The 23,919-nt window shown below is 42.8% G+C and overlaps 1 protein-coding gene across 2 annotated transcripts in view; it reads left to right on the top strand.

Annotated features, from left to right (window-relative positions):
- The window catches only part of CASP8 (caspase 8, apoptosis-related cysteine peptidase), a 65,099-nt gene that overhangs the window by 38,105 nt on the left and 3,075 nt on the right, over positions 1-23,919 (top strand). The window contains exons 1-7 of one of the 2 annotated variants that reach the window (XM_011949935.1): positions 565-906; positions 8,530-8,860; positions 13,588-13,693; positions 14,788-14,926; positions 15,048-15,092; positions 17,067-17,131; positions 18,997-19,138. In XM_011949935.1, the coding sequence (XP_011805325.1) occupies positions 882-906; positions 8,530-8,860; positions 13,588-13,693; positions 14,788-14,926; positions 15,048-15,092; positions 17,067-17,131; positions 18,997-19,138 (853 nt within the window). In that variant the 5' untranslated portion in view covers positions 565-881. Of the gene's footprint in view, positions 1-564; positions 907-8,529; positions 8,861-13,587; positions 13,694-14,787; positions 14,927-15,047; positions 15,093-17,066; positions 17,132-18,996; positions 19,139-23,919 lie in introns of those variants that run through there. The other variant, XM_011949936.1, reaches the window with a different exon arrangement.

The following is a 23,919-nucleotide window of genomic DNA, read 5'->3' as shown; positions in this document are numbered from 1 at the left end:
AAAAAAAAAAAAAAAAAAAGAGAACAAGGGAGGGTCTGGGGTTCAGAGCTTTGGGGAACAGACCTCAGTAGCACCAACACTCCAGGATCAATGCTACAAAGACACGGGTTACAACTAAACTGGAGAACATGGTCAAGGAAGGGAAGTGAAGTGTCCTGGCTCAGCCCTGTTTAGGGCTGAGCCAAGTAGGGCTGAGCCAGAACACTTCCTCCTTTTTTTGTGAACAGTCTACCTACATTTCAGCTACAGGGCTGGCTTCACCCAGTCCGTAGGGAGGGAGGAGAGGGCTGGTCTGTGACTTCAGTGCTGAGGTTTGGATCAAGGCAGAGGGAAACTTCCTCTTCCCAGACCCTTTGCAAGGAAGAATGGCATATTACTTGTCACCAACAGGGGTTATTATTACTAAATGGAGTCAGTATAAATGCTTTCCAATAAAGCATGTCCAGTGCTCGGGTTTTTAGTTTTGCACGTCCATGAAATGTCTGCCACCTCCCTCTTCTGAATGGTTGGAAACTGGGCATCTGTTCCTTTAAATAGGAAACATTTCTTGTTTGAGTGAGTCATCTCTGTTCTGCTTTAGGAGTAAAATTTACCCTGCAGTTCATTCTGCTGTGAAGTTTTCTCTTTCTCTCGGAGACCAGGTTCTGCCCTTCTGCTGGAGGAAAGTGTTTTCACAGGTTCTCCTCCTTTTATCTCTTGTGTTTTTTTTTCAAGCCCTGCTGAATTTGCTAGTCAACTCAACAGGAAGTGAGGCGGTGGAGGGAGGCAGAAGAGCCAGGGTGGTTATTGAAAGTAAAAGAAACTTCTTCCTGGGAGCCTTTCCCACCCCCTTCCCCACTGAGCACGTGGAGTTAGGCAGGTTAGGGGACTCAGAGACTGCGATGGTGCCAGGAAAGGGTGGAGCGGGTGAGTGCCTGTTGCCGAGGTGGCCTCTTCAACAGGAAACCACATATTTTTGTTTCTTGACTTGCTCTAGAAACAGGGCTGTGGGGGTGGGGAAGCAGCTTGGATCTGCTCTGCTGAGGACACCTCTGGGTGCTGCCTGGCCCAGGTCTCCTGTGGGGTTTCTCTCTGAGCCGTTGCCTCTGATCTTGCTACTTTTTCGCTCTGAGCAGTCTCCATTTCCTCTGCTACCTTTTTGTCCTCCCAGCTTCCCTACTGCCTTGAATACAGATACACGGTCTCCCTCCTGTGAACCCGTTTGGAGAGTCCAGAAAACTTTATCAATCCACTTTTTTTTCTTTTTCATTTGGCTCTGGGGCCGAGGGTTAAGTTCTTTATTCTGTCGAATCACGATGCCCTGAGGTGCACAGCCTGCTTACCCCTCTTCCGTGTCTTAAGGGTTTCCTTTTATCTCTCCACCCCCACCCCTGCCCTCCTGCCCTCTTGCCCTCTCTCTTGCTCCCCAAAGATAATTCTCTAATATTTTGATGTGGATTCGTGGATTTATTTGTATCTTTGCAAAATGTATTTTTCTTTTGTATGTGTACACCGTTTTTTAACTATGCGATCTCAGGCAAGTTAGTAATTCCTCTGTGCCTCTGTTATCTCATTGTTAAATGGGATTAATAATGCCTCGAGAGGTGACTGTGAGGCTTGAAGGAGATAATACACATACATCACTTACTACATGAGTTAGCAATTATTACTGCATATTAATACTATTGGCATTTTATTTCACTCATTCTGTTTCTATTTCTTTTTTATTTATTTATTTTTTGAGACAAGATCTTGCTTTGTCACCCAAGGCTGGAGTGCAGTGGTGCAATCACAGCTCACTGCAGCCTCGACATCCTGGGATCAAGCAATGTTCCCATCTCAGCCTTCAGATTAACTGGGACCACAGGCGCGTGCTACCACACCTGGCTAATTCAAAAATTTTTCTTCATAGAGATGGTGTCTCACTATGTTGCCCAGGCTGGTCTCAAACTCCTACGCTCAAGGGATCCTCCCTCCTTGGCCTCCCAAAGTGCTAGGATTACAGGCATGAGCCACTGTGGCCATCCAGGCATTGATGTTATCAGGCCACCTTGACCTAGCCCTCTCTGGTGAAGAGTCCTTTTCAGATACTTCATTCAGTCTTCTCAGCTATGAGTCCCTGCCCTCTGAAAGCTTATATTCTATTTGGGGAAAGACAAAAGGCAGTTTCAAAGAAGAGAGGTGCTTGATTTTCTTTTCCTACTTTTAACATCAGAAGACATTTCATCTAACTCAGTATGAAGGCAATCTTTTGTTTACTGATCTATCCCTAGAGCCCAGTATGGTGAGGGCCCCAGGATTTGCCTCTTTGATAAGATGGTAAACCCATCTTGCAGCTGACTTCGTGGTTTCCCCAGCTATACTCATATACAAGGATCACCTTTGGTAAGATAGGTTTACCATCTTACCAAAGAGTTTTTGCATTTTAGAGTTTTTTCTTTTTAGATTTTTTTATTTTAGAATTTTTTTATTTCAGAGTTTTTTTCTTTTTAGAGGTTTTTCATTTTAGAGTTTTTTCTTTTTTAGAGTTTTTTTTTTTTTTTTTTTAGAGTTTTTTAGGCTGCTGAGAGTGACTTGGGGCCACAGAGATGCTCCTTGGCTACAACCAGGGGCTTTAGCACTGAAAGTTCGCAGTCACCCTGAGAACCAAGATGAGGGCTCTGCAATGTCCAATCTCAAGACTTCTCCGAGGTGCTCCATCAAGATTCATTGAATGAAAAAATTAAAGTCTTAATGATGAACCCAGAAAAATCTTTAAATCCTAAATATGAAATGAAAGTGTTCTTAGTTACAATCCAGTCCAACGTCCTCGTTTTGGAATGTGGAAATGAGGCCCCGAAGGTAAAATGGCCCATCCAAAGTCATAGCCAGGGGCCAGTGCTCAGGTGGCCAGGTGCCCCGCCCCACCCTGCAGGCAGTCTCCTGGACCATCAGGCCTTTTTCCTCCAGCTTTAGAAGCTTTAGAAGGTGCTCTGTTCACTCAGGGGCAAGTGGTAAGCGTTCTCTCCCCTCTAGTGTTTGTGACTTAGAGGAGTTTCGAAACAGGAAGTACAGCTGGCCGTGCCCTTCGTCCTTCATTAGACGTTTGCTCTTGTCTTAGATGCTCAGATGGCAGCGGAGAGGCCTGTGACGAAGGTGTTACCATCGTGAGAGTAAGGTAAGGATTTGCCCTTTTGTTAAGGTCAGAGGGGCCTTTTGGGAGGAAGGCCTTTGATTCTGGAGTTTTCTAGGCTGCTGAGAGTGAGGTCGGGTGGCTCTGGGGCCATGGAGGTGATCCTCGTATGTGAATGTGGATGGGAAACCATGAAGTTAGTGGAAGAGGTAGCAGTCCCTCTGAGAGCCTTGCCGAGGGCCGTGCAGTTTCCAGATCTTGAGGTCAGTCTGGCTTAGACTGATTAAGTTCTAGGAGTTTCTGAAATGCTGTCAGTTTACCTACTTGTATAAAGGCTTCATCCTGATCCCAGCCAAATTTGTCAAACAAAGAGTAGAAGCCAACATTTAAATCTCAACTAACTTTGCTGCTACAGCTATCCTCCCACCAACACAGATACCTACCAGCATACACATTTGCCAACACAAACACACACACACATGCACATACACACACCCATGTGGTCCTACTAATTCAATTATTTATTTTTTAAAGAAATTAGAAAAGGCTGGGCACAGTGGCTCACACCTGTAATCCCAGCACTTTGGGAGTCCGAGGCGGGTGAATCACCTGAGGTCGGGAGTTTGAGACCAGCCTGACCAACATGGAGAAACCCTGTCTTTACTAAAAATACAAAATTAGCCGGATATGGTGGCGCATGCCTGTAATCCCAGCTACTCAGGAGGATGAGGCAGGAGAATCGCTTGAACCTGGGAGACAGAAGTTGTGGTGGGCCGAGATTGTGCCATTGCACTCCAGCCTGGGCAATAAGAGCAAATCTCCGTCTCAAAAAAATAAAAAAGAAAAGAAAGAGAAATTAAAAAGATATAGAACAGTTCAAGAAACAATATAATGAGAAGACTAGATGGACAAAATCGGAGACCTGTACTTGTGGGGTTAAGCATTTACGGGTGAAGTTGCAAGTTTCATTCTGTTTGACAATGATGGGATTATATGTTTTGTTGAGGTTCGGACACCTTTGCTGGGTTGTTTGAACGCTGTGGCTGCAGCGCCCTGTTATGGACGCCATGTGCGTGCAGAATGGATGTCTGTCAGGTTCGGGGGCAGCCCACAGTGTGAGGCAGCCAGCCTAGACCCGAGCGAGTGGCAATAGTACCTACCGGTTAGGGGTTTGGGCCTGAGAGTGAGTGGCTTTCAGGTTCTCTCAGGCTTCGGATGAGATGCAGGTTTCTGTTTCCGACGGTGAATGCATGTTTTGCTTTTTCCCCACCTGTGGGGTAGTTATCACTGCAAGAGCTAGGACACTGCTAGAATATTACTGGAGTGATTGTGATGAGATGGAAGGTATTTGCAATTTAATTGTGGCATATAATACAGTGGTAGAATGGGACTCTGGAATGAGATGCTGGGGCCTAGATTCTAGCACTTCCTTTGTGAGGCTCTGACCCCCTCTCTCCTATAGTGGATTTGTTAAGAACTTCTGTTTTTGTGGTTTTGTTATTATATATTTTTTTGAAATGTTATTCTCCAAAAATGTTATGATTTTATGTTTTTCTTCATGAGATTCTTTCACCGCCTTCCAGCTGCAAGTAGAATGGTGTCTAAATCTTTGCGATCTGTCATTGAAGCCCTTGAGTGAGATACTTAAATCTGGCTGTGGCTCTCTCTCTTACTAGCTTATTTCCAAGCCGTGATTTTTCACAACAGAAAAATGGGGATAATAATGGTAGTTTCTTCAGAGGCTTTTAGTGAAATGAGGTTAAAAAATATTTTTATGTTTATATGGATATAGGTTATAAACATTTATATATCATTTATTTATATGATTATTATAAACACATATTTATATTTAAATATTTTGGAGCATAAATATATAAAATAATTATACGTATGTAATACAAATAGACTTATACATTTGCTATTTAGCAGAGATTATATAAAATACATGTATTACATGGCAAAATATTCAAATTTACATATGTTATAAATACATGTGGAAAAAAATTGGTCACACAAAATGTGACCAAAGAATTACTTCCAAATGGCAAGTTTTAAAGTAATTTTTATTTTCTTTTTATACTTCTTTGTACTTTCTCTATGAAACAAGTGTTACTTTTACTATTTTGAGGAAGCAAAAAGACAAGTACATTATTTTAAAAATACTAGCTTAACAAAACTGCTAGCCCATAAGCTAGTGCAGAACATCTAGGTCCCATAAAACAAGAACCGCCATGTGATGTCTCTCCCCGTGCAGTGCTGGATGGCCCGTTGTTAATGGTGTCGTAAATCCTTTGCCAGTGACCGTTTTCTAGGTACTGTGACTAGAGGGATGTGTAACTTAAGCAAAAAGCACAAAACAGAAAAGGCTGACTATCATCCGACAGTGTATCGTGGAATACCTGGGCCAGAGAAGAAGCCATGTTAGCATTTTCCCTTCTAAATGTCAGTTATGATTGGATGGGGAAACCACTTAAAAAGCATTGCTGCGTTGTTGGAGAGGTAATGAAATGAGTGAGATGAGGTGGCTATGGAGGACGGAGCTATGCGCCAATCTTATTATATCCAAATTCATGTCATCTCAGCCTTGGATTGTATTGATTTTTATCATATACTGTCAGAAGATGCTATTGAATATGTAACAAGAGACTCAAAAAGGTTTATTCCTTTTGACCCAATGATACTACTTTTAGGAAATTATTCTAAGAAAATAATTAGAGGTATACTTAAAGATTTGCATTTCAAGGTCATCCTAAATGTAATCAGAAACTGGCTATATAAATTATAACCCATCTCTAAGATTAAATGCTTTACAGATATTAAAACCCATGCTGTAGAAGAAAAACTAAAGACATCAGGAAAGTACTTACGAGATATACCTATCAGTGGAAAAATCCACTTATACTACAGAAATATGATGCGTTCAAATACAAGGAAAAATGTGTATGCATAAAATATTTGGTGGGAAAGAGTAAAATATTATTGGGCATTTATCTTTGGATGGTGGAATTATACATAATTTTATTTTTCCTTTTTATCTTTTCTGTATTTTCTAAAATGACTACACTAAGTGTTTTTATCCTCAGAAAAAAATAATTGAGGGGCAGGGGAAAGGAAGTCCTGCTTTCATTTGATTCTTTGGCTGGTTTTATTCTGTAAGATGAGATTTCAATAGAGGTTAGAATGCATTAAAAATTTTAAAGACAGTTGAACTAATGGCACTAAACAGGGTTAGATCTAGTTTAGATCTTTTCCAGCATATGAATAAGAATGGATCTTTAAAGATTTTAACTAGTTATATTTTTAGAATAAGTAATACAGGTACATGGTAAAAATTTAAACAGTACAAACTGTGCAGGAAGGTATGGGAGGTAAAGCAACTCTCACTGTCACCTGCACCCATCGGCCTTCCCACACCGCATGGCCACATCTGTGTGTAATTCTCCTTTTCTTTAACATTACTGAAGGAACTTCCTGTGTGTTTTTTGTTAGAGCTCTTCTGTGAATACACAAAATATGTACTGATCAATACATTATGTAGATCACACATGCTCAACCACACTGATCTTCCTATTCTCTCTAGTAGCCAAATAGAGTTCCCTGGAATATGATTAATAGCTTACCTAAATCTTCTAATACTGATAAACAATTGTTTCTGCTCTTTTGTTATTTCAAGGAATGCTACCATGAATCGCCTTGTATATGGTTTTGAGTATACTTATGTTTAAGTGAATGTAGGAAAAACTCTTGGAAGTTAAATTGTGGGCCAAAGTTGATGTGAATTTTATATTTTGACGGAGATGGCTAAATTACCCACCTGTTTTTTTGTTTTGTTTTGGTTTTGGTTTTGCTTTTTTTTTTTTTAAGAGTTGGGGTCTTGCTACCTGGGGTCTTGCCCAGGTTAGACCTGAACTCCTGGGCCACGTTGGTTTATTTTACTGCATTCCCAGTGCCTAGAGCAACAATTGACATGTACCAGCAGTATCTATTGGAAATTCTGACACCTTGAGGAAGTGCCAGCGTCACAGCCGGGCTTGATCTAAGCTCTTAACCATGGCACTGCTGCCCTCCCCCACACTGACTGTCGCCCTTGTTAGGGGAGCCTCAGTCTTGTTCCTATGAAGAATGGAGCACAAACACCACTCCGAGGTTTTTTTTTTTTTTTTTTTTTTACTATGGACAGGGGCCGTCAGAGCAGGGAAGGTGGTGGAGCCTGGGGCTCAAGGGAAAACCCCTGATGTCAGGCATGATAATTTTCTGGAGTTTGCTGAAACATGGCCCTCTCCCTTAGAAACATTGTGTGAAAATACCACATAACCTGACTTAGAGACTGTGTAGGTTGAAAGGGCTGTCAGGGGTGACTGGTTCAGTTTCCAGTCTTGAGTTCCTGACCAGCTGTAGGCACTGGTCCTTGGGCCCTTCAGAGACCTCTCGCTGCCCCATGTCCTCCTCCCACTGTTGTTTCAATCAGACCCCATCACTCCCGCCCTCCAGCACTGAAATGCCTCCTCCTAATAGGTCCCAGTAGGTCCCCTGCCTCCAAGTCTTCCAGTCTATCCTTTGCAATTTAAGTGTTAATCCCAACTGGGTGACATCATTCCCATTTTCACAGTCCTTTCTTAGTTCCTCATCACCTCCAGGACAAAGCCTAAACCCCTTGCCCCATGGTAATGAGGCCCCTTTGTGACATGGTACCTGGCTAGAGCTTCATCCCTTTGTCCCCTCACTCTCCATCCCAGACCCTTTGTAGTTACTTTATTGAGCTCCTTGTGCCTGCCTGAATGGACTTGAAAGTTCTTACCTCCATCTTTTACATTAATTGTTTCCTGTAAGAATTGTGCTTTCTCACATTCTCCCCAGAATCCCTTCCCCACAGGAAGCCCTTCTCCCAGGCTGAGTTAAGGCTTCTTCCTCTACATCCCTACCACACACTGGTCACAACCCTCTAACCATCGGCTTGTTTTTTTTTTTTGCAAGATGGAGTCTTGCTCTTTTGCCCAGGCTAGAGTGCGGTGGTGCGATCTCCGCTCACTGCAACTTCCACCTCCCAGGTTCAAGCGATTCTCCCACCCCAGCCTCCCGAGTAGCTGGGATTATAGGCATGCGCCACCATGCCTGGCTAATTTTGTATTTTTTTAGTAGAGATAAAGTTTCTGCATGTTGTTCAGGCTGGACTCTAACTCCCAATCTCAGATGATCTGCCCACCTTGGCCTCCCAAAGTGTTGGGGTTACAGGCATGAGCCACTGCGCCCAGCCCATTGGCTTGTTTGTATATCTACCTTCCTAAACAGTAAGAGGGAACTTGTCTGCTGTTCTTTTTCTCTCTCCTGTGCTCACAGCACAATGACCAGTATCTAGTAGATGCAGTAGCCTTTGATGAACAAGCCAGCAAATGGTACTTTCCTTCCTTATCTGAACATACCATTATATTTTGACTTAGATTATATTCTCCTGCCTTTTGAAGAGATGGACTTCAGCAGAAATCTTTATGATATTGGGGAACAACTGGACAGTGAAGATCTGGCCTCCCTCAAGTTCCTGAGCCTGGACTGCATCCCACAAAGGAAGCAAGAACCCATCAAGGATGCATTGATGTTATTCCGGAGACTCCAGGAAAAGAGAATGTTGGAGGAAAACAATCTGTCCTTCCTCAAGGAGCTTCTCTTCCGAATTAATAGACTGGATTTGCTCACTACTTACCTAAACACTAGAAAGGAGGAGATGGAAAGGGAACTTCGGGCACCAGGCAGGGCTCAGATTTCTGCCTACAGGTGGGTAGAAACTCCCAGCTTGGGGACTGGGAGGTGCGGGTTGAATGGACAACTTCTGTGGGCAGGGCTGACTGGGGCTTGTCTTTGTGGATCTGCCTATAGAGCCTGGGAGCCCAGCTATGCCACAGTTCTAAGCTTCTACAGAAAGACAGTGGTGCCTTGGGTGGTCCTGCTAAAGGCTGTAAAACTTAGCTTCTCCCCACCCTAGAGAGAGTGGGTAAACAAAGGTGTGAGAGAGAAACCACATTCAGTATCACTTGGGAGGCTTTGGGAAGATGTCCCACTGGAGCTAGATTAAGAAATTTAGGGGCCTTCTGTATAATTCCGTAAAAATGCTAAGACCATAAAATAAAAATTTATTTTTCAAAGTGAAACATTACTTAGAGGTATGCTGAAGTTATAACAGAGTTTTTCTAAATGTTCTCATTTTTTTCCTCTCTTATCTTGGTGCCTCTTGATATCCAGATTGTGTGCTTACTTTGTCCATACATTGAGTAAAGCATCACGGCTTCCCACCTTGAAATCCCCCTCCCATCTGCTTGCGGATGGCTATGGAAATTTTCAATGAGATTTAAGGGTTTTTTTTGCCACACTTAAAGACTCGAATGACAAAGTTCATTACAGAGCTGTAAGCGCTGGCCTGGCACATACAGCTAGGCAGTCCCCACCGAGGCTGTCCAGCTCCCGTGAGCCTGGCTGTATGACAATTCTAAGTTTTATAGGAAGACAGTGGCACCTTGGGTCATCTTGCCAAAGGCTGTACAACTCAGCTTCTCCCCACCCTAGGGAGAGTGGGTAACCAAAGGTGTGAGAGAGAAACCCCATTCAGTTACAACTTCATGATGCTGTGACAAGACTTTAAAAACAGACACACATTGTCACCTACTCTCTTTCAACATCTCCTATTATCGGACACTACTTAAAGCAATTTTAGCTTTGCTTTCAGGAAGCTTCTACTGAAGCCTTCGCTCTGGGCCCATTTCATTGTCTCTGTTTGCTTGTCGATAGCTATGGCATGTGAGATGGAAAGGGTTTCCAGCCAGGGCTGACAGCTGCTGCCCTCTGATGGCCCAGCCCATGAACGCCCTGGTCTTTCTATTCTCAGAGACTATTTTTTGTTTTGAGGCTTGACTACTTTTTGTTTTGTTTTGTTTTTGAGATGGAGTCTTGCTCTGTCACCCAGGCTAGAGTACAGTGGCATGATCTCGGCTCACTGCAACCTCTACCTCCAGGGTTCAAGTGATTCTCCTGCCTCAGCCTCCCAAGTAGCTGGGATTACAAGTGCGTGCCACCATGCCCAGCTAATTTTTGTATTTTTAGTAGAGACGCAGTTTCACCATGTTGGCCAGGCTGGTCTCAAACTCCTGACCTTAAGTCATCCACCTGTCTTGACCTCTCAAAGTGCTGGAATTATAGGCATGAGCCACCGTGCCCAGCCAAGGCTTGACTATTTTGATTTTAAATGACAAAAGAGATATTCTGGGCCAGGCAAGGTGGCTCATGCCTGTAATCCCAGCACTTTGGGAGGCCGAGGTGGGCGGATCACCTGAGGTCAGGAGTTCAAGACTAGCCTGGCCAACATGGTGAAACCCTATCTCTACTAAAAATACAAAAATTAGTTGGATATGGTGGCTCACGCTTGTAATCCCAGCTACTTGCGGGGCTGAGGCAGGAGAATCACTTGAATCCAGGAGGCAGAGGTTGCGGTGAGCTGAGATCGTGCCATTGCACTCCAGCCTGGGCAACAAGAGTGAAACTCTGTCTCAAAAAAAACAAAACAAAACAAAAAAACAAAAAAAAGAGATATTCCGGGTGTATAAGTTTCCTAGGGCTGCGGTAGCAAAGTAACACAAACTAGCAGGTTTAAAACAGTTTTTAAAATTTATTCTCATAGTTCTGGAGGCCTAAGTCAGAAATCAAGATGTCAACAGGGTTGGTTCCTTTTAAGAGGCTCCGAGGAAGAATCTATTTCACGCCTTTCCCTGCTTCTGGTGGGTGCAGGAATCCTCGGTGCTCCCTGTTTGTACATGCAGCACAGCAGTCTCTGCCTATGTTCCCTTCTCTGTGTCTAAATCTCCTTCTTATAAGGAGACAGTCACTGGATTAGGAATTAGGGCCCACCCTAATCCAATGTGGCCTTATCTTTTTGTACATGTGTGTGAGACAGTGTCTCACTACATCACCCAAGCTGGAGTGCAGTGGCACGATCTTGGCTCACTGCAGCCTCTGCCTCCTGGGTTCAAGCAATCTTCCCACCTCAGCCTCCCAAGTAGCTGGGACTACAGGCACCCGCCACCATGTCTGGCTAATTTTTGTATTTTTTGTAGAGATGGGGTTTCGAAATGTTGCCCAGGCTAGTCTTGAACTCCTGGGCTCATGCGATCTGCCCACCTCAGCCTACCAAGTTCTGGGATTACAGGCTTGAGCAACTGTGCCTGGCCAGCGTGACCTCATCTTAATGAAATTTTATCTGCAAATGTCCTGTGTCTAAATAAGGTCACATTCTCATATTCCAGTTAGACATGAATTTTGGGGAAGAAGGGAGAACGCTATTCAACCAGTACACTAGATAGCTCTGGTTTACTAGAATTGTGAAGTCTATATAAGGAACTTATTCATTAAGGCACCAGTTAGTCCTAAAAATCCACAGCCCCAGAACTAGGAAAGCCAAGGGGGTCTCATCCCGTGCCCAACATCTTGGTCCTTTGAAGGTTCCACTTCTGTCGCATGAGCTGGGCTGAAGCAAACACCCCGTGCCAGACACAATCCGTACCTTTCTGGTGGAGGATTGATCATCTACTAATAAGGCAGGATCTGTCTGTTAAAATCTTTCATGTATTGGCTTAGAGATAAAAGGGTCAGTGAAATCCTGACTTACTGCTTGTTCATTATCATTGAATACTAGCCAGGAGCTAATAAATATGCTAGGGTGGCCACTTACCATTATAAGAAAACACTAGACATTTTATTTACCAGTTATAATTGCTACCTATAAAATAAGTATCTTATAAACTATTCAGGTTCATTACTAAACAACGATGGTACAAGAAAGCCTGTAGGCTTCAATAATGAGGAAAGCAAAAGGGTAAATACCTTGTAATAAAGGCGAAAGAGTCAGAATAGCTTTTTGGATTAGATCCAATTCTGGCCAGACCGAAAGCTTTAGATAAACACTTTTAGGGTAGAGAGTCCACGAGAAGGAGGATAAGGCAGGTGGTAATACTGAGTAATTTCTGTTTCTATGCCATTTTTATTTTCAGAATTTTAATTTTCTAATTAAATTTTCAAGTCAACATGTTTTGTATTAAAATTATTTTCCTTTACACCATAGTGTTGAAAGGTTTGCTAACTTCTAAAACATTCCTATGTTCACCTATTTGGCAAGCATATTCCAAGAGCCTAAATGTGCCAGCCTAAAAGTGCCTATCACATAAATGTGATAGGCATAGATTAGGAAATAGTAACACCTATCACTCATTGAACACTTAGTGTGTTGCCAAAGATTGGTTTAAGTGCTTCACATAAACTTATTTGTGTAACCCTCGACACCTTCCTATGATGTGGTTACGGATAATTATCTTCAGTCTATGGGCGAGGAAAAAGTGTGTAACATGTCTGAAGTTAATGCTGCTCAAAGATGGTGGAATCAAGGCTCCAACACCAATAGCCTGGGTCCTCTGCACTCAAACATTGCACCTCACAACCCTCTGGGTTTATGAAAATAAAAAGGGTACAGACCTGGCCTTTAGGGGACTTGAACAGTTTCTAAACAGACAATTATTTTTTGTTTTTATTTTTAGTGTGGTGGCATGATCACAGCTCACTGCAGCCTCAACCTCCTGGGCTCAAATGATCCTCTCACCTCAGCCTCTGGAGTAGCTGGGACCACAGGTGCATGCCACCACACCCTGCTAATTTAAAAATATTTTTGGTAGAGGGGGGTCTTGCTATGTTGCCCAGACTGGTCTCAAACCCCTGGGCTCAAGTCATCCTCCTCCTGCCTTGGCCTCCTAATGTGCTGGAATTAGAGGCGTGAACCACTGCACCAGGCCGACAGACAATTGTGTGTGTTATCCTTTTGAGGTTTCTAAGTCATAGTGGAGTGAATGCAGCTTTGCGGATGCCCAGGCAATGCTTGAGCTGATTGTTCGTGGATGGGCATCTGCAGATAGACAAGGGATGGGGTGTAGGGGCACGGCGGAAAGGGGTGAGGGCAGGGCAGCTGGATGTGTTTGGGGTTTCAGGTCCTTTAGTGTTTGCAGTCTGGTCTGCGATGGCGATGTATTCGGAGACTTTGTATTCCAGAACCAAATGCTTGGCCTTCCTACTGAAGATAATGACTGGGAGAATACTGACTGGTTTTGATTAGGGAAGTCATGAGCCACTGTGCATTTGGAAAAGCATAATTTCCAAAAGGCAAAGCTTTTTGCTATTGCAACAAAATCTTGATTTTATAGAAAAAAAAAAAGAAAGCAAGATTTACTTAACTGAAATAAACTGAAAGAAAAGTTGATAGAACTTTAAATTGTTAAGGGTGGGAAAGTTGGGGAAGAGCCAGCAGACTTCTGTGTCACAACCTCTTTCCAAGGACTCAACTCATAAACCATGCCATTAACTGGCTTCACGTTGAAGGGAGGCCTTTGGAATCAAGCCCACTGTGACTCCATCTATCAAATGGGAAATTATTTGGGAAAAGGTTTCTAAAGTGTCTCCATTTCCCACCACAGGGTCATGCTCTATCAGATTTCAGAAGAGGTGAGCAGATCAGAATTGAGGTCTTTTAAGTTTCTTTTGCAAGAGGAGATCTCCAAATGCAAACTGGATGATGACATGGTAAGACCTGGTATCTTACTGAGATTTAGTCCTGAGACTTGGTTAGCCAGGGGGCATGTCTGAGACCAAAGAGAGGGGATATTTTGGTAAAAGCAACCTGGATTCTCACTTTTTGACTAGAGAAGAAAGTTGTCAGCACGAGTGTTACAGATGTGATTCCTCTATACTGAAGTGCTGCTCATGTTAATTACTGAGAGCAAAGCGGAGTCAGGGGCCGGGAGAAGGAGGCTGGTTGTGCAGATGCGGCCCAGCCTGAGACCCAGCAGAGCTGGGAAAGACAGCAGTGAGTCTGAGACATTTCCTCCACTTCTGCAGTCCCCGAAACGACCTGGGACCTGGAACTCTGTGTGTATGCTGTGTTTGTGTGTGGTGTGTCTGTGTTGTGTGTCTCTGTGTGTGTTTTGCATGTCTGTGTTGTGTGTGCATCTCTGTGTCTGTGTGTGCCTTTCTCTGTGTATAGTGTGTGTCTGTGTTTGTGTGTGATATGTGTATCTCTGTGTGTCTCTGTATAAGTGGTATGTGTGTCTGTGTATCTCTGTGTGTGTGTGTGTTCTCTGTGTGGTATGTGTCTGTGTGTGTGTTGTGTAGTGTGTATTGTATTTATGCCCCATGTGTGTATCACTGAGTATAGTCTGTGTGTGTTGTGTGTGTATCTGTATATGTGTGTATGTGCATGTGGTGTCTGTGTGTATGTATGTGTCTGTGTGTCTGCATGTATTCAGGTCTGCAGAGGCAATGCTGGGGGTGAGGCCATCCCCAGGGCATCACCATGGTGACCGGGCTGCACTCTCAGGCTGTTTTACAGTCTTCAAGTAATGCATTCGCAGGAGATTTGAGCACAGGGCCTGGGGACTGGGTGACATTTGACATGGCTTCTCCTTTATCCTCTCATTTCTGTCTTTCTGGGCCAGAAAACATGGAATCGCTTCCGTAGTAGCCTGCTGGCTGTGAGAGACCAGCAGAAGCTGTCAGAAACTTGGGAAGCAAGGGCAGGTCCTTGGTTGGAGAAAGTGGAAGTAAACAAGAAAAAAAATCTAATCTAAAAACCAGTAGGGCTCAATCCAGATTCCCAACTTTATTTCTCCTCCTCTTAGAACCTGCTGGATATTTTCATAGAGATGGAGAAGAGGGTCATCCTGGGAGAAGGAAAGTTGGACATCCTGAAAAGAGTGTGTGCCCAAGTCAACAAGAGCCTGCTGAAGATAATCAATGGCTATGAAGAATTCAGCAGAGGTAGAAACAACCTGACAGCCGGGAATCGGCAAGACCTACCCTAAAATTGAAACTGACAAATCTCTCCATGTCACAGTTGTTTCTAATCAAATATTGTTGGGGGTTTCCTCTTTTAATTCAGAGAGAACAAGGAGCCTTGAAGGAAGTCCTGATGAAGGTTCAAATGGTAATGCTTGGAGATACATTTTCAAGATTTAGTTAATTTACTCTCTGGTACCTGTGTGTGTCCTCCCCACAGCCTTCTACCACATGCACGTCTTAATGTGCCTGCTCTACTTTTTTTTTTTTGAGACAGAGTCTTACTTTGTTGCCCAGGCTGGAGAGCAGTGGCACCATCTCGGCTCACTGCAACCTCCACCTCCTGGGTTCAAGCAATTCTCCTGCCTCAGCCTCCTGAGAAGCTGGAATTACAGGCGCGCACCACCACGCCCAGCTAATTTTGTATTTTTATTAGAGATGGGGTTTCACCATGTTGGCCTGGCTGGTCTCAAACTCCTGACCTCGGGTGATCCGCCTGCCTTGGCCTTCCAAAGTGCTGGGATTACAGGCGTGAACCACCATGCTCGGCTGCACCTGCTCTCCTAAGACCTGCAGCCCAGGCTGGCAAGTTTGAAACAGGTGCAGAGTGAGTCAGTCATAAGTAATTTAACATCATTTTTTCTATGTGCCTTTTTTTTCTCCTTGATGTGCTGCTCATGTTATGCACTGAGTAGCTGGATTTAAATTATGTTTCATAATTTCCTTGGTTAAGTCACTTCCTCTGTCAAGACCTTCTACACTAAACAACTCCTTTCAACTTCCTTTCACTTTTTCTACCTGGGTAAGCGAGGCTGAACCGAGAGAGAACTCTCAATGATCTCCTCCGAAATTTTGATTAATCAAATATTCTTTTGTTGTTGTTGTTGTTGTTGTTGAGACAGTGTCTCACTTTGTCCCCCAGGCTGGAATGCAGTGGCGCAATCTTGGCTCACCACAGCCTCTACCTCCTGGACTCAAACGATCCTCTTGCCTCAACCCCCTGAGTAGCTGGGACCACAGCACAAGTCACCATGCCTGGCTAATTTTTGTATTCTTGTAGAGATGGGGTTTTGCTATGTTGCCCAGGCTGGTCTTAAACTCCTGAGCTCAAGCCATCTGCCTACCTGGGCCTCCCAAAGTGCTGGGACTATAGGCAATTAATAAAGTATTCTTTCTGATTAGAAAAATTATATATACTCATTGAAGATGATTTTAAATTCAGATAAATTTTTATAAGTCCAAGAACGCCATCGCTCCATTAATATTGATTATATTTTAATTGTATTTTTACCTTGGCTCTTTGTGGTGTGTGTGTATAAAATACATTTTGGATCATTCAAATGTATTTTAAAGATTAATGTCCACGCAGGCTGTCCTTCCCTTTCCTCCCTGCCTGCTGAGCAGGGAGGAAAGAATATTTCCTTAAGAATATTTTAAGGCCTTAAGAATATTTTAAGGAGTAAAGTACTAAATCATTAATTCATCCTGAGCTAGTGGCTTTATTAATGAGTATCTCACAAATACCATAAAAATTCAACCTGGTCATGTGGAGCAATATAAATTATGGCATTTCTTGGTATGCTTTCCTCTTTGGTGAGGAGACAATTTGATCTTATGTTTCCAGAAGCATGTTAATTGCCCTGCTTGCAGAATCTCTCTGGGTTGAAAGGAGATTATATTTATGGCCGTCTGTGAATTTTCATTTCATTTCATTTATTTATTTGAGACAGAGTCTCACTTTGTCGCCCAGGCTGCAATGCAGTGGTGGTAGGATCTCAGCTCACTGCAACCTCCACCTCCCGAGTTCAAGTGATTCTCCTGCCTCAGCCTCCTGAGCAGCTGGGACTACAGGTGCCTACCACCATGCCCGGCTAATTTTTTTGTATTTTTAGTAGAGACAGGGTTTCACCATGTTGGCCAGGCTGGTCACAAACTCCTGATCTCAAGTTATCTTCCCATCTTGGCCTCCCAAAGTGCTGGGATTACAGGCGGGAGCCACTGTGCCCAGCTTGAATTTTCATCTTAAAAAAGACCTTATGTTGTCCTATGTGCTACATATTTCATTACCAGTGTACCTTTCCTGCCATGTCTCATTCTACATGTATCTCTTTGTTATTTGCAGGGGAGGAGTTGTGTGGGCTAATGACAATCTCGGACTCTCCAAGAGAACAGGATAGTGAATCACAGGTAGATGGAAACCTCCAAATCCTTTTTCTTTTTACATTACAGATTCTAGTTGCTTAATTTGTTAGCTTTTTTTTTTTTTAGCTGCCAGATAAACCGATAAGAGGCAGAAACTTGCTGAAAATTTTGAGAACTGTAGAAAAAATTCACAAAAAAATAAGTTAAAAATATGACTTAATTTTTAAAACGTGACTCCTTCAATTTTCTGTGCATTCAAATTTTATTTTAAGACCCAAGATGAAGATACTGGAATAGTTAGAGGGTAGAGGGGGTAAGAAGCCTCCTACCAAATCTTCTAGCAGCCGTGCCAGCCTGGATGGGGGAGTGGTTTGGAGAGTCTAGCAGGAATGGAAAAAGCAAAGCCTTTTTGTTTGACTTAACATTTCAAAAATGCTTCTCCTTTGTGATTAGGTGTAAGCAGCAAACTCTCATAACCTAGCCATCTTTGGGTTTTCATCTCAGTGAACCAGCAGAAACATGTACTTTTTAGGCATCATAACTTCTCTTTATGTAACCAACCATCTACCAAATATATCCCGACTTATTAGCCCATTTGCTCATCCTCATGGTAAGAAGAAGAGGAAATCCTGAATATCTGAAGTAGGCATGGGAGAGCCTGGTGTGGGCTTCTGAGAAAATTACCAGACCTCTTTCATCTGAAAGTCAAGGATTAACCCAAGTAATGTGGTACTTTCTAAGCAATATAGCATGCTGCAAGCATTGTCCCCACTGAACAGCTAAAAACACTGTCTTAGTATCTTAGTAAATCTTAGTATCTTTTTCCTTTTTTAATGTTTTATTGAGACAGGGGTCTTGCTACGTTGCCAAGCCAGGTCTCGAACTCCTGGCCTCAAGCAGTTCTCCTGCCTTGGCCTCCCAAAGTCTGGGATTATAGGTGCTAGCCACCATGCCTGGTCAAATCTTAGTGTCTTAATATCTCAGTAAATACACTTAATATGCTTAATAAATACTTAGCACACTTAATAGTAAATAATACAAGCTTAACACATTTGGTACAAACTTAATCAAATAGTTAGTATCTTAGAGTTAATATATTAAGATAACAGGTTACTTGCCTAAAGTCATAAGGTGAAGTAGAGGCAGGAACTGGGCTTCGTAGCCTGGAGCCCTTTTCTCTACCTCAAGGGGCTACGTGAACCTCCAACTAAATGCTGAGTATCTCAGCACTGAAACAGCCCTAGGAGAATGAATAGGACACAGGGTCATCCCTGGCAGGTACTGTCAGATACTACAGTTTGGATACCATAACCTACAGTGTAGCCAGGACCTGCCTGACCAGCCCGTCTCTTCCCAGCAGCCACCGTGGTCCTGAGAGCTGGGTTAAGCCATCACCTTTAAAATCCTGGGACCACACTGTGCAATGCATGAATGGGAGACCCTCAGCTGTTAGCCACGAAGCACAGATGAGTTCAGTAGACAGCCAAGAGAATCACAAGGTTATGGCGTGGGGGCAACCAAAGACATTCATTCAGTAACTCTTGATTGAGCTCTCATAAGTTAATACACCGTAGTCCCTGGCACAGATGTTATCGACCCCAAGGAGTTTTCTGTATAGTATGGGAAGCAGACATGAGAACAAACAATAATACAATATGATGACAACAATATTAACATATGTGCAAAGTGCTCAGGAGGCCCAGGTATTGGGAAACTGACTTTACAATGATGGGGCAGAATTCTGAGGGGTCCTGTGTGAAGGAAATAGGTAGAAACTAGTTCTTCAAGGAAACGACCCCAAGTTGGGGTGGTGCAATGGAAAGCAAGTCCTCTTACTAGGGAGTTGTTTGTTTACATCTCTAGTGTTTGACCCACAGAGTCAGCTCCTGGGTTGGGTTTTTGTTTTCCAGACTTTGGACAAAGTTTACCAAATGAAAAGCAAACCTCGGGGATACTGTCTGATCATCAACAACTACGATTTTACAAAAGCACGGGAGAAAGTGCCCAAACTTCACAGCATTAGGGACAGGAATGGAACACACTTGGATGCAGGTACAGTAGAACCCAAAAGAGAAAAGTGAAATATTTCTTATGCCTATTTTTTTTTTTTAATCAAAAGGGAGAGAACAAAAGCTATACCAAAAGGGCCATGTTTCAAGAAAATGGATTTAAACATATTTCCCTGTGGAGGGCTTCGATTTGCTTAAATAAACAAATCAAATGTTAACATGGGCCAGGTGTAGTGGCTCACACCTGTAATCCTAGCACTTTGGGAGGCCGAGGCAGGAGGATCACTTGAGGTCAGGAGTTCAAGACCAGCCTGGCCAATATGGCAAAACCCCATCTCTACTAAAAATACAAAAATTAGCCGGGTGTGGTGGTGTGTGCCTGTAGTCCCAGAACATTCTTATACATTTGTCAGTTTCCTGCTTTTTAAAAAATTAATCTTTTAAATAGAAGCAATGTATGTATAAATATGAAATATCAAATCTTACTAAAAGACACACTGAAAAGCAGTAATAAGCTTTGTTTTTAATTCAGCTAACTGCATAGTGCTTCTGTGGAATGCATTAAGCGATGAAATTGCCGTAGTATCAAAGCTCTTGTAGAGGCTGCATTTTTACAGGTTGGGCGGTTAAGTGCAGCAGAAATTGTGGGTTCTTAACAGAAACAGCATTTTCAAGTATTAAATATTAAACTGGTTAGCAGTTCTTTTGCTCAGCCTATTTAAGCTAAGATCAAGAACCTACAAGTTAAATGAAAAAACAATTTGTAGTATGTGAATATAAAAAGTGACTACAACAACAAAAAATAAAAATCATCCATCACCATTGAGATATTAATAATTTTGATTTGATCAAAGAACTTTTGAAAATAGTGTTCATCAGGCATAACATCAATTATTGATTTGTTTTGCAAATGGAGGTAAATTTAGAAAATTAATGTAGACTGATTATAATCATCAGGACTCTGTAATGGTCCCTAGTAACATTTTTTTTTTTTTTTTTTTTTTGAGACAGAGTCTCACTCTGTTGCCCAGGCTGGAGCCTCCACTTCCCCAGTTCAAGTGATTCTCCTGCCTCAGCCTCCCAAGTAGCTGGGACTACAGGCACACACCACCACACCCGGCTAATTTTTGTATTTTTAGTAGAGATGGGGTTTTGCCATATTGGCCAGACTGGTCTTGAACTCCTGACCTCAAGTGATCCTCCTGCCTCGGCCTCCCAAAGTGCTAGGATTACAGGTGTGAGCCACTACACCTGGCCCATGTTAACATTTGATTTGTTTATTTAAGCAAATCGAAGCCTTTAAAAAGGCACAGAGATTGGCTGGGCACGGTGGCTCAAGCCTGTAATCCCAGCACTTTGGGAGGCCGAGACGGGCGGATCACAAGGTCAGGAGATCGAGACCATCCTGGCTAACATGGTGAAACCCCGTCTCTACTAAAAAAAATACAAAAAACTAGCCGGGCGAGGTGGCAGGTGCCTGTAGTCCCAGCCACTCGGGAGGCTGAGGCAGGAGAATGGCGTAAACCCGGGAGGCGGAGCTTGCAGTGAGCTGAGGTCCGGCCACTGCACTCCAACCTGGGCGACAGAGCGAGACTCCATCTCAAAAAAAAAAAAAAAAAAAAGGCACAGAGATTAAGTCCATTGATGACATCATTCGTCATTATGTGCTTGGTATTGAAAAAACATTTCGAGCCCTTGATTTGTATTATTTTAAAATTAAAACATTTCTATTAAAATAACACTTGCTTCTATTTCTGGCAGTTCATTTTCTTATAACTGGCCCATGATTGACTAGTCTCTGGTAGGCATTCGAGTCTGTGTGTCCTGCTTTTTCTGTTCCTGTTCTTATGTTTTATGCTAAATGAGTAAAAGTAGGAGACCTTGCTGCAGAAGTCATTTCTCCTGAGAGACTCCCTTCTGTCCTGCTTCAGTGCCTTGAGACTCGCTTTACAGCATTTTTTAAATCAACATTCCACATTTCCAAAGGATCAGAACTTTTTCACAGAACCAACACACTGTATTAGTCTTGCCAAAGTGCTTCCAAATCAACAATTGCATTTCAGTTTTTGTTTGTTCTATTCCTAATGCTAGACTGACTTTTTTTGTTTTAGACAGAGTCTCACTCTATTGCCCAGGCTGGAGTACAATACCATGATCTGGCTCACCACAACCTCTGCCTCCCAGGTTCAAGCAATTCTCCTGCCTCAGTCTGCCAAGTAGGTGGGATTATAGGCATGTGCCGCCACACCCATACCCAGTTAATTGTATTCAGTAGAGATGGGTTTTACCGTGTTGATCAGGCTGGTCTCGAACTCCTGACCTCAGGTGATCTACTCGCCTTGGCTTCCCAAAGTGCTGGGATTATAGGTGTGAGCCACTGCACCTGGCTGAGACTGTCTTTTGACTGATGGCTTATGTTTAGCTCTGATGTGCTGACAGGGACAAAATGCTGGAGAAGGAATAAAAAAGGAATAATCCAACAAGGATCAAGAGAACAGGAATGGAGACAATAGCTAATGAAAGGTTTCCAACAATTTGGGGGAGTTGAAACAAAAGAGTAGAGGTAATCGACTTAACAGAGAAAGCTACAAGCTAACTGATTACAGAGGGGAACACAGAAAAGAGGCAAGCCTATTTACCCCACAGAATCCTGGAAACATTCAGCAATTGGAGGTACAAAGTGTAGGTGAGGCAATGAGCAGAAAACAGGAAGATTCTTTAAAGCCTATACAATCCTCAGATTCATACCTCCCTCTCATAGAGGCAGCAACTATTCTTATTCTACCATCATAAGGAACAGGAAGTTTGTTTTCTCATAAAATTGAACCAGAGAAACTCTACACTTGGGTGTACCAGGCCCAGCAAAGGAAGCAATGAAGCATTTTACTGAACACAGAGAGACTGAAGAAAACCTACTGGTGGCGTGGAGTCAGATCTCTAAACCAACTTGGTTCCAAGAACACTGGCAGCAGATACAGATTTACCTCTGGAGCAGCTGAAAGCTCTAGCTAAAATGCATAGAGATAATGACATCTGGAGGTTTCCTAATGCAATGATCTGGTCTCCAACCATCATCTTGCTATGAAGTCCATCAGTGAACAAACCACATCCACAAAATTGACTTTTTAATGGACTAATTAGTCAATTTATGAATGGACAACCAAAGGTCAGCAGGCGTTTGAAGAAAGCCTCTAATACAAAAGAGAGGCAGCTGGGTACGGTGGCTCACACCTGTAATCCCAGCACTTTGGGAGGCCGAGACAGGCGAATCGCCTGAGGTCAGGAGTTCAAGACCAGCCTGACCAACATGGTGAAACCCATCTCTACTAAAAATACAAAAATTAGCCAGATGTGATGGCAGGTGCCTGTAATCCCAGCTGCTACAGAGGCTGAGGCAAAAGAATTGCTTGAACCTGGGAGGTGGAGGTTGCAGTGAGCCAAGATCGCACCACTGCACTCTAGCCTGGGTGACAGAGCAAGATTCTGTCTCAAATAAATAAATAAATAAATAAATAAATGGCAATGCAAACAACAAGAAAAACATGAAACAGAATATGAATGAAACAAAGATAATGTTGAGAAAAAAGCAAGCTTTTTTTATTGCTTAATATTAGTATTTAATGTTCTTAGAGAGTTAAAGTTCCATAAAAGAACAAGATGTTATGAAACAGGGACAGAACAAGAAAGACTCCTTGAAAATTAAAAATATGAGCACCAAAATGAAAAATTCAATAAAGTAGAAGACAAAGTCTCAGAAAGTAGGATAAAAAGACAAAAATAGAAAATAGGAGCAAAAGATAAGAAAATTTGAAGCTGAATCAAGGATGTCCAATTTTTGACAATAAGAGTTCCAGAAAGAAAGGACAGAGAAAGAGGAAATGGAACTTTCCAAGAATGAAATGACACAATCTCCAGATTGAAAGGGTATAATGGATTAAGAATCACTTCCAAACATATCATACCCTAGAAGCTTCTGGAAAGAGAAAAAAGTAAGCCAAACATGTAAAGTATCAGGAATGAAAAGGTCTTCTCTCTAGCAACACTGAAAGCTAAGATTATGAAGAAAGGCATTCGGAATTCTGAAGAAAAATGCTTTTGGAAATAGAACTCTATGAAGTAAAGACTCATACAAGGGCTCAAAAAATGTACTCCTCGTGGTTATGCTCCAGCAAAGGAAACTAATAAGAAAGAGGAAGTCATCGATGGAGGAAACAGAGAATCTACTATGGAAGAGACAGAGAGATGTCCCAGGAGAAGATAAATTCATCTGGCCTACAGAACAGCCAGTTGGTATTACAGCAGAAGGATGCAGTGCTCTGGATGGGAAGTTTTCCAGGAAGAAATAAAAATGAGTCAGACAAGTAGCCTGAAAATGTTGAAAGATTTTGGCCAGATCCATTAGAGCACTTGGAGAAGAAAATAGTGTTAAGCATATAGGAAACAAAGCAGACGAAAAAATAATACAATTACTAATTCCAGGAAAGGCAAAAAGGTTAATAAGGAAACATAATGAAAGAACATTATGTTTACATAGTCTTAATAATAGAAATATTACTATGGGCCGGAGGTGGTGGCTCATGCCTACAATCGCAGCACTTTGGGAGGCCATGGTGGGTGGTCACTTGAGGCTAGGAGTTCGTGACCAGCCTGGCCAACACGGTGAAACCCTGTCTCTACTAAAAATACAAAAATTAGCTGGGTATGGTGGTGCGCGCCTGTAGTCCCACCTACTCGGGAGGCTGAGGCAGGAGAATTGCTTGAACCTGGGAGGCAGAAGTTGCAGTGAGCTGAGATTGTGCCACTGCACTCTAGCTTGGGTGACAG

This window comes from Colobus angolensis, unplaced genomic scaffold, assembly GCF_000951035.1.
Source record: "Colobus angolensis palliatus isolate OR3802 unplaced genomic scaffold, Cang.pa_1.0 Scaffold30, whole genome shotgun sequence".
Taxonomy (NCBI): Eukaryota; Metazoa; Chordata; class Mammalia; order Primates; family Cercopithecidae; genus Colobus; species Colobus angolensis.
The sequence above is the reverse complement of the archived record's forward strand: the minus strand, read 5'-3'. Positions and strand labels throughout refer to the sequence as shown.